This window comes from Lutjanus erythropterus, chromosome 3 (assembly GCF_056507025.1).
Source record: "Lutjanus erythropterus isolate fLutEry1 chromosome 3, fLutEry1.hap2, whole genome shotgun sequence".
Classification (NCBI taxonomy): Eukaryota; Metazoa; Chordata; class Actinopteri; order Lutjaniformes; family Lutjanidae; genus Lutjanus; species Lutjanus erythropterus.
Window position 1 is genome coordinate 41,841,385 of NC_139319.1, and position 16,031 is coordinate 41,857,415.

General features: G+C 38.9%; 1 protein-coding gene across 1 annotated transcript; it reads left to right on the plus strand.

Moving 5' to 3' along the window:
- The first annotated feature begins 10,570 nt into the window (after window positions 1-10,570).
- Window positions 10,571-11,578, plus strand: LOC146330722 (GTPase IMAP family member 9-like). The gene has a single exon (XM_084711656.1). The coding sequence runs from the start codon at window positions 10,571-10,573 to the stop codon at window positions 11,576-11,578; it is 1,008 nt and encodes a 335-aa protein (XP_084567782.1).
- Window positions 11,579-16,031: the final 4,453 nt, after the last annotated feature.

Below are 16,031 nucleotides of genomic sequence, written 5' to 3' on the forward strand. Positions count from 1 at the left end.
TTAAAATAAGAAAATGCATCTATATACATCTAGATGTATGAAGTGAGAATTTGCATTAGCTGTTTACAGTGGTTGACAAAGTGCTAAACCTCTAAAGTATAGATACTCCTGGTCAAATATTACTCAACTACAAGTGAAAGTTGCTCAATCAAAATTTTCAAGTACAGGATATATATATATATATATATATATATATATATATATATATATATATATATATATATATATATATATATTTATATATACATATGTGTGTGTGTGTGTGTGTGTGTGTGTGTGTGTGTGTGTGTGTATTCAAAAGTACAAATTTTAAAGTACCTTTTCTAATATCCATACATTGTTGTATTGTTTTCATGATGCATTCACAGAACCTTGTAACTCTCTGAAACCACCTGATGATGTACTGACCTGCTTGTAGAACCACTCTGCTACACAAAAACTATAGAAACACCTATAAAAATTTCAACATAGAAATACAATCAAAAACAAAAAGGACAGCTGTTGTCATTTTCTGATGTAACTGTATTAAAATCACAGCATGGAATTAGATTGAAGCTGACTGTAAGGAGTTCTCCAAGTCTGTTAAATAACTGAGATTTCTTTCTGTCTTCACGGGCAGATATACAGGGTGTCCACAAACTCTCTTTACAATTAAAAAAAAATATTAAATGAGGCAAAAAAAACACTTCAATATGTATTTTTCATTTTGTAATAATTTCCACAGATTTGTCTATTCATTTGCTTTTGTAATAAATTTGTTAAATTGTAAAGAGACTTCATGGACACCCTCTACATTCATTATGTGCTATTTTTCACCTCGATGAAAACAATCCAACATTAAAAGCCTCCCTGGAATTATTTCTCTGTTTCTAATTATAATCTCCTGCCGTCACCATTACTGAGTTTTGTTTGAATGAAAGAGGGAGAGTTTGCTTGTTCTTGTTACAAAGCGCGTCTAGATGACGTATTTCCGCTTTTACATCAGTCCCAGTTCAGAGCAGGTACTGTGATTGGTTTCCTTCTATGAGGAACACAGTTTGTGGCCAATTGTATTTTAGAAAAGAAAAAACAGCAACAGCTGACTTCAAAGCTCAGTCAAAAAGTAACAACAACATTCCTAGAAATGTAGTGGAGTCAAAAGTACAATATTTGTCTTTGAAATGTAGTGGAGTGAAAGTTATAAGTTTCCAAAAGAACAAATACTCGAGTAAATTACAGATACTCAAAAAATGTACTTAACTGCAGTACTCAAGTAAATTTGTTACTGTCCACCACTAGGTGTTTATAGTAAAATACTTCGATGCACTGTGAGATCAATATTTGATAAATCCAGAGTCTTGCTGGATGGTTTGTGGGCGACAGTCTACAGATGCAGTGCAGCAAGTCTGGTGTTAATTGAGCAAAAACTACGGGTTCAATTAAGTTTAAATTTTCTGAGAAAAACAGCGATAGACTTCATAATTCTTGCTGACTCAAAGCATCCGATCATTCCTGCTCACTGGGCCTATATTGTGGTAAAAGTTATAGTTGAATCATCAATGTTTTAAACGTTGCCATCAGGACTATTAGCCCACAATGCCAGTTGAGGAAGTTTGCCACAAGACTGGAACTCTGTGCAAAGTTTGGTTTATTTTATGGGAGGGCAGATTTCCTTGAAGGAGAAGAAGAAATTGGTGAAAACAATGACAGTAAGTCACCACAGGATGGCAGCAAAGCACTGAGGCTGTCTGTGTGACATCATCATCATCAGCTGCTGTAACCCCAATACTCAAGAAACTTGGTTCAGATCCCAATAACCTCAATAACTTCCGCCCAATCTCAAATCTTCCATTCATTTCCAAAATTCTTGAAAAAACAGTTGCTGCTCAACTCCACACCCATCTTTCCTGCAATAATTTATATGAACAATTCCAATCTGGTTTCCGTCCCTTCCATAGCACTGAAACAGCACTCCTTAAAGTCACTAATGACCTCCTCCTTGCTGCTGACTCCGGTTCACTATCCATTCTCCTTCTGCTTGATCTGACCGCAGCCTTCGACACAGTTTCACACACCATCCTCCTGAACAGACTTTCCTCTCTTGGCATCACAAACACACCTCTTAACTGGTTTCATTCATATCTTTCAGGCCGCACTCAGTTCATCCAGTTAAAATCATTCACCTCCCATTCAGTCCCCGTCACCTCAGGTGTCCCCCAGGGCTCTGTCCTGGGGCCCCTGCTGTTCATTATTTACCTTCTCCCCCTTGGTCACATTTTCCGCAAACATCATATTCACTTTCATTGCTACGCGGATGACACCCAGCTCTACCTTTCAGCCAAACCTAACTCCACATTCCCACCCTCGTCCCTCACCAATTGCCTTCTTGAAATACAATCCTGGTTCACCTCAAACTTCCTTAAATTAAATTGCAATGAAACAGAATTTCTCTTAACAGGCACAAAATCTACATTAAACAAACTCCATAATCTTTCTATTTCCATTGATAACTCCTCCATCTCTCCCTCCCCTCAGGTTAAGAGTCTGGGTGTCATCCTCGACAGCACCCTCTCCTTCGCCTCCCATGTCAATAACATCACTCGGTCTGCCTACTTCCATCTTCGTAACATCAACCGGCTTCGTCCTTCTCTTACCCCTCACTCAACTGCTGTTCTTGTTCACAGTTTGGTCACCTCCCGTTTAGATTATTGTAACTCTCTTCTCTTTGGCCTTCCGCATAAAACCCTCCATAAACTACAACTGGTCCAAAACTCAGCCGCCCGTATCATTACACGCACCCCTTTAATCCATCACATCACACCTATTCTACAACAGCTACATTGGCTCCCCATCACACATCGCATCAACTATAAAATACTCCTCCTTACCTTCAAAGCTGTCCACAACCTTGCCCCTACATATCTCTCTGACCTCCTCCACATTGCTACACCTACCCGCACCCTCAGATCCTCTTCTTCCATCCATCTCATCGTCCCCCCCGCCCGTCTTGTTACCATGGGGAGCAGAGCATTCAGCCGCTCTGCTCCCCAGCTCTGGAACTCACTCCCACCTGACCTCCGTAACACAGACTCACTACCACATTTCAAATCCAAACTCAAAACCCATCTGTTTAAACTGGCTTACTCCCTCTGATCACATTTGCATTGTCTAATTTTAAACTGTATTTTGTATTTTATTGTCTTTTAATATTGTGTTTGCTTTTATGTTGATGATGTAAGGTGACCTTGAGTGTCAAGAAAGGCGCCTATAAATAAAATGTATTATTATTATTATTATTATCATGGAGGGAAAAAAGAAATCTGACAGGTGACTGATGAACAGCAACCAGCCTGATTATCCAGACTGTCACTTCAGAGCAGTCACGCTGAAAGGAAGGAAGTCAATGTGAAAATGGAAACAAATTCATGGTCATTGACTGGAACTTATGTAATTACTGTACATTTTCCTTCCAAAACAAGTTTTCTAATCTGGGAAACAGAATATTAGAACATCTAAACCAACAGCTTTAAAGTTTTCTTGAAATCATTTAGTAAATACTTTAAGCTGAACATTCATTCATTTTCTGTAACCACTTATTCCGGAAGGGTTGCGGGCTGCTGGAGTCTATCCCAGCTGACATTGGGCGAGAGGTGGGGTTCACCCTGGACAAGTCGCCAGTTCATGGCAGGGCTGACACATAGACAGACAACCACTCACACTCACACCTATGAATGAATTTTGGACTTGGACTGTGGGAGGAAGCCAGAGAGCCCAGAGAGAACCCACGCAGACACGGGGAGAACATGCAAACTCGGCACAGAAAGGCCCCGCCTCAGAACTCAGGGCCTTCTTGCTGTGGGGCGGCAGTGCTAACCACTGCACCATCGTGCCACCCCCTTTAGGCTGAACGTTAACACAAAATATATGGAACATTAAAGGGACAGTTCACACAAAAAAGAAAATTCAGTCATTATCTACTCACCCTTATGCTGCTTGAAGGTCGCGTTTAGTTTTTTAGTCCACAAAATACTACTGGAGTTTCTTCCAAATAATGGAAGTGAATGGTGACCATAAAACATGAAATGCCTCCACACTGCTTGTCTGCAGTCTCTTAAAGCCCCAACTTGCCAAGTTGACAAAAAAAAAAAAAAAAAAGAAAAAAAAAAGTTATGTACACCATGCTTTTAGCCTGAATCTTCACTGTAGATCCTTAGCTTGGAGCCACGTCATTGCACACTGTCTGAACTGGATGTGTGTGTTGTGATGGTGTGCAAACGGCATGTTGGGACTTAAAGAAACTGGATTACACCAGACAAGGAGTGTCAAATTATTTTATAGTTTCTATCCAGTTGTTTTTTTTTTCTTAATGTTTGAAAGCTGGTCATCATTCACTAACATTGTTTGAGAGATTCTACAACACTGTTTTCTGCAACACTCGACTGTCAGACGGCATGAGGATGAGTAGATAATGACTGAATTTTCATTTTTGGGTGAACTATCCCTTTAAGCTGACTTGAGGGCAAATAAGGGAGGGATTAAGAGTGACAAGAAACTGAATGATCCGAAGTCATTTGCGTTGTGACAAATTGTTGGAAATATTTATTCTAAATCATTTTGTCCATCATCATACTCATCCTGCAGTTAAAAACTATATTTTACATATTAAACAGTATAAAGAAGGTTATATTTGGGACTTGTTCTTCAGGTGAAGGGCTCACTGAATGGGTCAAACAGTCTCAGTAACAACATCAAAAATGCAAGGCTCCTTCAAACACACGAAGGCACACTGTAAAGTTTGTATAAAGTTCAAATGCCTTAACTTTACATGGCAAAAAGAGTCAAAAAATGACCAGCATGTATCGACTAACAGAGGTCTTCATCAGGGTCTGACAGGAGTGACACTTTCACTAACTGAAATAATATTTGAGTGTTTCATTAAAGAACATGGCACCTCAGTCATTTTTTGGCTCCACTAATGATGAAAATACCACCAACATGATGGAAATAACCAAAGTAATGATGTTACCAAACCCAAACTGAGTTTGAAGTGTTTCTTGTCTCTCCTTTAATCTTCATCTTTTCTTCATGTAAAATACTTATCAGTCAGAAGAATCATGAGGTCTGCAGCGGCTGTGAGTTTTACTGTCACAGGTACAGATCCCACAGAGGCCTCTTCCTCAGATACCATCTGTCAGTCCACATTTCTTCCTCTTTTACAGCAGAGATACGTTTACTTTCACATTCTCACACAGAGAGCTATTTTCTCCTTATCTGCCCTCACATGTACCGAGTTCTGTGAACAAACAACACACTGAAACCAAAAAGGCGTCTGCAGTGCAGATCTGCTGAACTCATTAACCTGGAGAGCAAAGACTGTCTCTGTTTAATACATGTCAGACAGGAGTAAAGGTGAGCTACACTCAAGACGCCTCATTACCATCTAACATTACTGTTTTTCTCAGTTTCTAAGACACAATTAAAGTGTTAGTTCACCCAAAAATGAAAAGTCAGTCAATATGTACTCACCCTTGTGCCAATTGAGGGTCAGATAAAACACTGCTGGAGTTTCACAGGAAAACAGTGGTACAAAATCTCCCAGCCATTTTTCAAACATACAACAACTAAAATAAATAAATAAATAAAATATCTCCATACTGCTTGTCTGGCATGATTAATGTCTCCTAAAATCTCTGGCATATGGCACAAATTAAGGCGGAACCGGTCATACTGTCATACTGGTCATAATATGAAAATAATAAAATATATAAATAATTAACTGTACAAACATTGTAGATATATTTTTTGGTAAATTTCTAAAATGCATGAATGAACTTGTAAACCTTACAATTACAATTTATACAAAAGTCTGTACACCACTTACACACTTAAAAGATCCATTTTTTGTCTTCAATCAATAGTTGGGCATTTAGTGGGTCACAACTGTGACAATGAATCATTCTGAGTGTATAAACTGACTGTGTTGTGTTGTTAAAAGAAAAAATGTGAAGCTTAAACTAGTATAGGGATGTTTATTAAAAGGTAAAGGTTTTAAAAATGTAACTGATGTTAAAACTTATTATTATATTATTCAGTTATTATTTTGCCATATTTAGGTGCATTCAGGCTGAGGGGGCTGTTGTGTGGAAGTTGTGTGCTTTATGTTTAAATGAATAAATTTGTTCAAGCACATGAGAAAAACTTTAAGGCTGGTCAGACTCAGTTCTGTGTGGACACACTGTTCACATTGTTAGTGAACAGTATGTTCTGTTTATAGAACCACAGAACACGTGCTGTTACATTTCATCCTATAGGGGGAGCAGACATGTTGTCCACCCTGGTGTTTGAGAGAACTGCTGCCATTTCTTGTAAATGGAGAAGGGAGGGGTGAGTGTGGGATGATCAGAGGAGTACAGCTGGACTCAGATATACAGTTCAAGTATTTACAGATACTTGGACCTCCACATCCTCTTGTCTTCTGTGTACATCATGAATTTCTCACATTCTTTTGCACCAATTTGGCACATTATATCTTTGTACAACTGTCTGCTGTTTTCTCACTTAGCAGTTCCTTATGTCATGTTGATCAAAATGTATTACACTGGCTCTCTGATGAATGAGTCGTACAACCCTAAACTATGGTTATAGGAGTGCTGTATAAAAAAAGAATAAATCTTTAAAATAAATGAAAACAAAATCTAAATAAAAATATGGAAACAAAACCAAAAGTAACATAAAATAATAATTATAAGTGTTCAGATTTATTTTCACGTGTTAATTTGTTTTTCCTGTTGCTTTTGCTTGAATGAACAAACGAATGCTTCGCCTTTCAAGGAAAAGCAACAGGGAAGAGAAGATACTTCTATTAAAAATAAAGAGCATAATCTATTGATTATTCTGGCAATTAATCGAGTAATCGGATAAGAAATATTGCATGTTCTGCATTTTTTTTCTGTTACATTACTTTTGCTTTATTTAAGAGCAATGGTAATATACAAAAGAGACGATAAGACGAGTCTATTAAATGAACAACTATAAATTGCTAAAGTAAAAATACTCAGTAAAGTAATTTTATTTTTACTGTTTTTACTTTCTACTTTTTTTTAAGTACAAAGGTAAAAGTAAAGGTAGTAATGTCTGCAGAAACCACAAACAGAAGAGTGAACTAACTCTTTTAACTGAAACAGTCACCAGAATGTTTTGTTCACATGTTAAAATCACAACATTTTTCTTCTGAGCAGGACAGACGCTCCCAGACCCCCAGAGGACAGAGGACAGGTTTACCAACATGACACCTTTTTCTCCTCTTATGAGTGTGCACGTCTGTATTTAGTCATCAAAAAATAACGATTAGAATACCATTAAAATACAACAAAAGCAATAAAAACGTTGCAAAACAGGATGCAAGATTTTTAAATTGTAATTAGGTATTTTTACATTGTGGTATTAATGTTTTTACTTAAGTAAAGAATGTGAGTATTTTTTCCATCACAGCAGGTCAGTGATCAGTGTTTCAGTGACTCTCTGTGGTTCAGTGAATAGTGTTTTATTTATGGTGGCCCGCCACATTAAAAACATCGACACATGACATGGTTTTATATTTTTGGAGCTGCGCAGGAGGTAACTCTGTATTTGCACAACTCTCGTGAGATTTGTGTTCGATTATTTTAGTAGAAATAATCGAACTCACGCGATCTTTCGCGGGTCTAGGGTTCCCTTCTAGACACGACCCTGTCTGTCTCTCTGTCAAACTACAGACAGCAGACTGTCTGTAAACAGCACAATGTTAAACTGCAGTGTTTCACACAAAGACTTTATTTGTGTGGACATCCAGGTTTGGTTTATCACCAAATCTGTCATTTTTATTTTTTTAATCAGTCCGAGAGGACGACGGTATCAGTGATTGATTAGTGATCAGTCTGCCCTCCTCTCCTCCCTCACCTGTTCACTCTGCTGTGAGAAGATCTGAAAGTTTCTCACAGAGAAACACAGACTCTCCTGTTTTACTTACAGGCCTCCTTATACAGTTGTTTAATTTTATAAGTGCATCTGGTTGTTGATGATGTCATTAACCATCACGTTAGTTTCTGTTGTAATAAACTCGTCATTAACAACAGTCTCCTCCACACGCAGCTTCTCTGCTGCTGTGAAAACTGAATCATGGGTGGATTAATATGTAGGGAAAAACACAGAATGTGAGTTAGGTTTAGTCTTTTTGTCTTTATAAAACATCCTGCTGATGAAGAACGTCAACAGATCAGATACAGACAGCGTCAGAGAATCACTGACCTCCTCTGTGTGTCTGTACTGTACGTGTGTGTATGGAGGAGCTGCACTGACAGAGAGGAGAGATGCTGCAGCCGTGTGATAATAAATTACATCCAAATTTAAACAGTGTTGGGGGTTACGAGTTGCAAAGTAACGGATTACAGTAACGATATTACTTTCATGGGTAAGTAAAGTAACGCATTACACTTAAAATATTGGTAACGAAACTACTTTGCTACCCAAGCCGTGTTTGCCTGTGTGTAAAGTTCTGATCTGTTTAAGCGGTGTGTGCGCGTGCTGCCTGTGTGCGTGTGCTTGCCTGGGCACGTTGCCATAGAGATCGATTTGAGTGACGTAGTTGCTCGTGCGAAGGAAGGAGAGAGGTAAATGGAGATGGAGACGGAGACAGGGGGTCTCGGCCAGTGGCGATATTCTCATTATTTTCAGTTTATTGCTCGAAAGGACAAAAATATTCGTGTGAAATGCGCTCTATCCCAGGCGACAGGTGTGTTTCAACTAGTGCCAAGTCAATGAGCAACCTGTCTAAGCATTTGTCAGCATAGCATGGCAATACCAAACTTGTGGCGAAAGATCCTGCTCGCGGGTCATTTGAAGGAGTCATTCAGCACATTTATACAATAAACAGTATGGGGACAGGGTAAGTGATGATACGGCTATGATGTTTGTCCATGTATCTACACAGTAAATTAATAAACGGGAAAGTAAAGCAATAAGTAGTGAAGTTACTTTTCAAATGCAGTAACTAGTAAAGTAATCTCATTACTAGTAACTAATTACTTTTTTTGAGTAACTACCTCAACACTGAATTTAAACGTCAGCACTCATCAGTACTCTGGTGTTTAATAACCCTCACATGAGAAACACAGTGTGCTGTACAGTTGTTCAGATTTAAATGGATTTTAGTAATCAATTACTCGAATTACTCTAGGAATTGTTTCAACCCTAAAATTAATGTCTTCTCTGTAATTTGCACACTTTGCAAACTCATCCTGTGGACCGGATTGGACCCTCTGGCAGGCTGGTTTTGGCCCGCAGGCCGTGCGTTTGACACCCCTGCTCTAGATTTAGTAAGAATAGTACTTCAGTTAATATTATGTCTTTGAGCCAATAAAATACAGAGTCAAAAGTCTGGTTGTACTTGTCTGCACAGACTGTAATAATCCCTGCTTTAAGAGAACTCGCCTCGTTTCAGTTTCACTTTCACTCTGATGTTCACTGTGTAACTGTTAGCTGTGGTTTGCTTCCTGAAGCCATCAGACAAAAAGGAGGAGCAGCAGAAACACTCTGATCCTCAGCAGCACTGGGACCAGCAGCACCTTCACTCTGTCACCCAAACATGTCCAGCAGACAAGATCTGAGTAAGTTATAATACTATTGTGTTCATTTTATTTAAGACAATTTACAATTTACAATGTGATGTTTGATCCTAAGAAAAAAACATTGATTTGGCATTGAGCTATGGTTATTGCACACAGAGCTACAGATACCACATGTTTTTTTTTTTGTTTGTTTGTTTGTTTGGTTTTTTTTTTTTACCAGGAGAGCAAAGTAATGACCCGCCCTACTCTGCCCCTGATTGGATAGTATTTGTTCCCTTCATTGGCTGGGTTGTGTAGTTTCGGCAGAGGGTGGCATGGAGATTTTAACATCATTGAATTGTATATATTAGAGTGTCATGTACTTGGAGCTTCAGCTTTGTAAATTTCCATCCAGCCCAACTTTACATACATGCATTTTGAACTAGAACTGTCCAAAACTATGGTGGCAGATGGGGTGGTCAGGCATCTTTTAGAGGTGGCAATGCCACCCCATGCCACCCCTCTAGATCCACCCCTGGTTAGGTCTTAGTTTCCCGTCAACACTTACTGAAAATCTTCACTCCATTCGAATCAAAACAAACTGGAATATCACTTCTCAGAATGGAGCCATTTTTGTGAGTGTGATCTGCTGTGCATAACGATATGAAGTCAATTACTGCTCCTGAGAAAACTGAAATATGAAACAGGAAATGTGAAACAGGTAGAGCTTGAGCAATGTAGGAATACTAGGTTTTCTATATCTAAATCAGACAGAGAATGAAAATATCAGCCCTGAAAAACTTATCAGACATCTCTAAAATATGTAAGGTTTAAATGAAAGATCTCAATAAAGAGTCCTGTGTGGAATTATGACTCTTAATGTTCTGCACAGACAGTAAAAACTTCCATGCTGTTGATGGAATTTATAAAATCATATCTATAACATCTAAAGTTTTGATTCATATCAAATGTTATTTATTCTCCAAACAGGACAAAAGGATGTGACGATGAGGATAGTGATGTTAGGGAAGACTGGGAATGGGAAGAGTGCCACTGGAAACACCATTCTGGGACGACGGTGCTTTGAATCGAAGTTCAGTGCCAAGTCTATGACTGTAGACTGTTCTAAGGGCAAAGCAACGGTGGATGGACAACAGGTTGTTGTCATTGACACCCCGGGTCTGTTTGACACCAGGTTTGGCAAGGACAAAACAGCTAAAGATTTAGTCCAGTGCATCTCATTTGCTCTTCCAGGACCCCATGTATTCCTGGTGGTCATCAGGCTGGGCAGATACACAGAGGAAGAAAAGCAGACGGTGCAGAGGATTCAAGAAATCTTTGGCCAGGCAGCAGACAGATACAGCATGGTTCTCTTTACTGGTGGTGACCTTCTTGAAAACATGACCATAGAAGAGTTCTTGGGTGGAAGCGCAGACCTGCAGGAACTTGTTGCCAGGTGTAACGGCCAGTACCACGTCTTCAACAATAAACTGAAGGATCGCACTCAGGTCAGTGTGCTGCTCCAGAAGATCAGAAATATAGTCCAGAAGAACGGAGGAAGCCACTACACCAACGAGATGTTCCAAGAGGCTGAGAGGGCGATCGAAGAGGAGAAACAACGCATCCTCAAAGAGAAAGAAGAAAAAATACGCAAAGAAAGAGAGGAGATGGAGAGAAAGATTCAGGAAAAATATGAAAACGAGATGAGGAAAATTAATGAGGAACTCCAGGCTGAGAGAGCGAGAGAGAGAATAAGGTGGGAGGAAGAAAGAAGGAGGGAAAGAGAGAGGAGGGAGTGGGAGAGAATGATGGAGAGTCTAAGAATACAGGTAGAAAGGAGGAGAGAGGAAGAGGAAAGACAGAGGGAGTATGAAGATAGGAAGAGACGTTTAGAGGAACAGCATCAAAGAGAACTTGAAGAGGAAAGAGAGAGAGAAAGAGAGAGAGAAAGAGAGAGATATAGAGTTAGAGTACAGCCGCAACCTGTGGTGGATGATGACTGTACAATTCTCTGATTTGGTTACCTATCTTTTTATGTGTCTGCTGTACTAAAGTGAATTATTTAACTATTTAAATTCATGAGAGGAAGAAACAGTGGATTATGATGGAAATTTACTTTATTTGTCAGCTGTCCCATCAATCAAGGGTCAGCAGACAGAGATCTTACAAATGTCTGTCTCCATCAGACCTGGGCAAAATGTAGCACAGGGGACCGAATGTGGCCCACTGAAGGATGAAGGTTATGTGGCCCACAAGGAAATCATGGAAAAGATGAAGCATTTTGCTTCCCATTACACTGTTATCAGACCTTTATTTTGAAAGGGCTTCACTGGTAATGATAATGAACTGTATCTTTTCTTTTAAATTCTACCTTTATTCACTTGGTGCTGAACATCCATGCTGTTTATGATGTTCTTCTTCTACTTTTGCTGCAACCTGTATGCAGTATGCATGGTACACTGTAAAAAAATTAAGTTTTGGACATAAACAACAAAACAACAAAATATCAGCCCATAATTCATCATGACAATTCAGAAGGGGAGACAAACAATAGAAGTATATGGAACACTTCTGACCACAGAGATTTGGCCATAATTAGGACCCTATATCAGCAGCCTGATCAAGTTCTCATGTGCCCCCCCCCCCCATGAAAAATGATGGCCCAGCCCTGATCTACATGGACAATAAAGTAAACTGTGAGTTTGTACTGAGGAAGACTCAGTCAGGATTATCCTGCTTGAGGAAGGAAAAGAGAATCAGAGACAAACTACAAACAGTTCTGTGTTTTGAAGACCATCCATGACAGATTGTTTACAATGGAAGTTTATTCAGTGAGCAACGATTGATGCCTCATTGTTCTACTGAATGACTCAAAAGGTCTTTTTGTGGTCAGATTTTTTTAAATCAACACTTTTAGATGTGGTCTTTTTCACTCTTTAGCTGTTAATCATGTCTCAAATGGCTTTTCATGGTGTGTATTTTTGTGTACTGTGAATGCAATATTTATATTGTTTGTTGTCTGTATGAGTTGATTTGGTGGCAAATGAGCTGAGGCTCTTTCTGTCCACAATGTGGCACCAGAGAACAGGTCATAATTATACATTATGTTGTTGTTTATCAAGTGTAATCCACACTATGCGACTTTCAGTCAAAGTGAAAGTCCCACCCACAGCACTATCTGATTGGTTAGAAGGCACAAAAAATAGCCAATCATCACAGACAATAAATATTAGAATCTTGTTTCTCTGATGAAAGCATGCCCACTCTCCCGCCTGAAGTCATTCTTCAGTCACTCGAGGTGATGTGACGGCTTTTAAATCAGTCGCTCTTCACTGAGATGTGCAGCAGAGTAAAACACAGCAGCATCTGTCCTGTCTTCTCACTGCAACTCTGCAATCTCACACACTCAGGACTTTTCTGTGCACCAGGCTGACAGAGCCATAATCTCTGTTCATTTACTTCATAAACATACAGACGTAGAGAGGAGAGGGGAAAAAGAGGCCGGAAAGAAATGATGGAAAGAACCAGAGTCTCCTGCAGTTCAGTCAGAGGGTGAAATGAAGACAAACACACACCCTTCCTGCCTTTGTGAGGTGAAAATTTGTTCCACTCTCTGTAAGAACACAGATTTGTCCCTACAGCAAGAACCAAATGATGGGAAATGACCTGTCTGTGTTGAACAAATGAAAGAGAAAGTGTTCTTGTCACAGCTCCATTCTCCCAGTTTCCCTCTTGTCCCTCTGCCTCAGTCATTTTCCACTCTCCCTGCCTCTGCTCCACTCTACCTGCCAGCCACTCCCACCTCATCAGCCCAACTCCACTCACCTGCAAGTTCAGCTGCAGCTCATTCCTAATATAAGACTCTCCATCACTCTCTCTCCTTCACAGATTGTGTCAGTAGTGTAGGTGCAACACTCTTCCGTCTGTCCATCCATTGAAACACATTTTCGGACAACAGATGCGTGATGCTCCACAAAAGAAAGGCCCAGTTGGTTCAGCTGGCGTTTGAAAGGGACTTAACCAGAAAGTGTACAACTAAGGATGCTGTTCTCAGGAGGATCAGCAACAACAGTCTCTGCTTGCAACTCTTCTTAAGGACATGCATTTGATTCACTTCATGGCGCCAGTCTTGGCTTTCATTATTACGCAAAATGTGTAATGTGTGGGTTTGGGTCTGTCTAAATTCATCAAATTAAAATTTGAGATTCATTATTCACATTCGATATGTGTGTGTTGTATGAGAGAGATGGAGAGGGTGATGGAGGGAGGGAGAGACATGGCCTGCACATCAGCTTTTTTTTTTTTTTTTTCGCAGTTTGGAGTGCACAGTACACTGTGTGTGTGTGTGTGTGTGTGTGTGTGTGTGTGTGTGTGTGTGTGTGTGTGTGTGTGTGTGTGTGTGTGTGTGTGTGTATTTAAAAAGAGACTTTGTAGAATGTTGTGTAATTTGAGCTGGTTTGCTGTGTTGGTTGATGACAAACTCATATTAAGAAGCATTTACATCATATATTGAGTTCTTGAACAGCAGTTTGTGTCCCCCTCTGGTTTCCTATGCCCCCTGATTCGATCTGTTCTGCTGCCGACTCTGACTGAACTGCAGGAGACCAGAGGCTGAACTGAAGACAAACACACACCCTCCCTACCTTTGTGGGGCAAAAGTTTGTTCCACTCTCTGTAAGAACACAAATTTGTCCCTACAGCAAGAACCAAATGATGGAGAATTACCTGTCTGTTTTTAACAAATGAAAGAGGAAGTGTTCTTGTTTCAGTTCATACAAAAATACCACATGACCTGGTTCAAACAGACGTATCAGCCAACCCTGAAAAAAGCTGACTTTCCAGGGGAAAACTCACAAGTGGAAACTCATCTCTCAGACAGCCATGTTGTTTCATCAGGGGTGAAAGTAGCTGATTACAAATACTCAAATTACTGTAATTAAGTAGTTTTTTGGGGGTACTTGTACATTTAGTGAGTAGATTTTCAATTCTGTACTTGTACTTGCACTTAACTGGCACTCACAAATATGCATTACAAGATGAAATCTCTTTAGTTACTTTTAAAATTATACTGAAGCACTGAGTGCATTTTGAATTAATATCCAAATCTTTCATCTGGATTTTAGAAGCCAGTAAGTTTATTTGATCACAAACTGGACAATAAAAACAAAGAGAATAACTGGATAGCAAAAGAAATTGCTGCAGCAGAACACATTTAGTGTAAGGATGTTAATGATTAACCATTAATCTATTAATTGCTGTTAAAAAATGTATTAATTAAAAATGTATTCATGGACTTTTAGGAAAATTAAACTTAGAATTAAAATGAGAAAACGAAATGACATAAAAAACAGAGGGTAACTGAGGAAAAAAGATGTTTGTATTATTAAGTCTTAATAAATAATACAAATAACAAATTTCAAAAGAAAGTTGCAATTTTGTTGTTGTTGGTATAATTCATTACAATCAAAAGCACCTTGTTCCTGGGAGATCAAATCTACACTCTATTCTGAGTATTCTAAAAGTCTTAGAATTACAAAAACTAAATTAAAATAAAAAAATGGCTTCATTTGTAGATGAAGAAGTGCACCTGGGGACTATTACACAAAGAAGGAAAATCTTTTTGGAGCTCAAACTCACAAAATTCTACAATGAAAGTGCACATAGCAGTGATAAATGTCAGTAATGATGATAAATGTTGTGTCCTTTTCAATATTTATGACAAAATGAAAAAAACATAAATGCAAAAAAAAGTTGAATAATAAAAGGAAACACTGAGTTGCTTCACTGAGACATTTGTGTATCATGTTTGTGCCGTGGACTGCTGTGATTGGTAGAACTTGTGAGGAGCAATGATGATTGGTCAAATTTGCAGAAAAGTTGCAGTTTTTGGAAAAAAATTGCAAGATCCTGCAGAATTCACAGGGACTGGTTAAATTTGAGTGAACTGTTGTGATCAGAAGACACAACAGTTCAGGGAGACTGATTATTGACTGATTATTGATTTTATTTGAGATCCATAGAAATTCTCTGAGGAGAAAAACATCAGTGAGTTAAAGGAAATTTTACCAAAACTGACGGTGTTTGTATCTCATAGAAATGGGCTTTTAATTTCTGATTCGATAAGATTATGATTAATAAGAGATCAGTTAAAGCCTCAGAACAAAGTAACCCTAACCCTTGTTCAGATAAAACTCTCTCTTGTTCTCCTTGTTAGCTAATGTTAAATATTTTATTCAGATTTACTGAATCCTGTTTATTGTGTTTGAAATATATTCCTATATATACCACATTTATTATAAAACATTCTGAAACAGAAACAACCACATCAAGTTTTAGTTCCACTTTCACTATGAGACCAGTGCAGCAGTCTGGGTGTGGTTTGGTGCACAGGGACACTTAAAAAGGAGCTGCAGCAAACACACTCTTACCTCGACTTGCAGGAGCTACATCATACAGTTCAACTCAAAC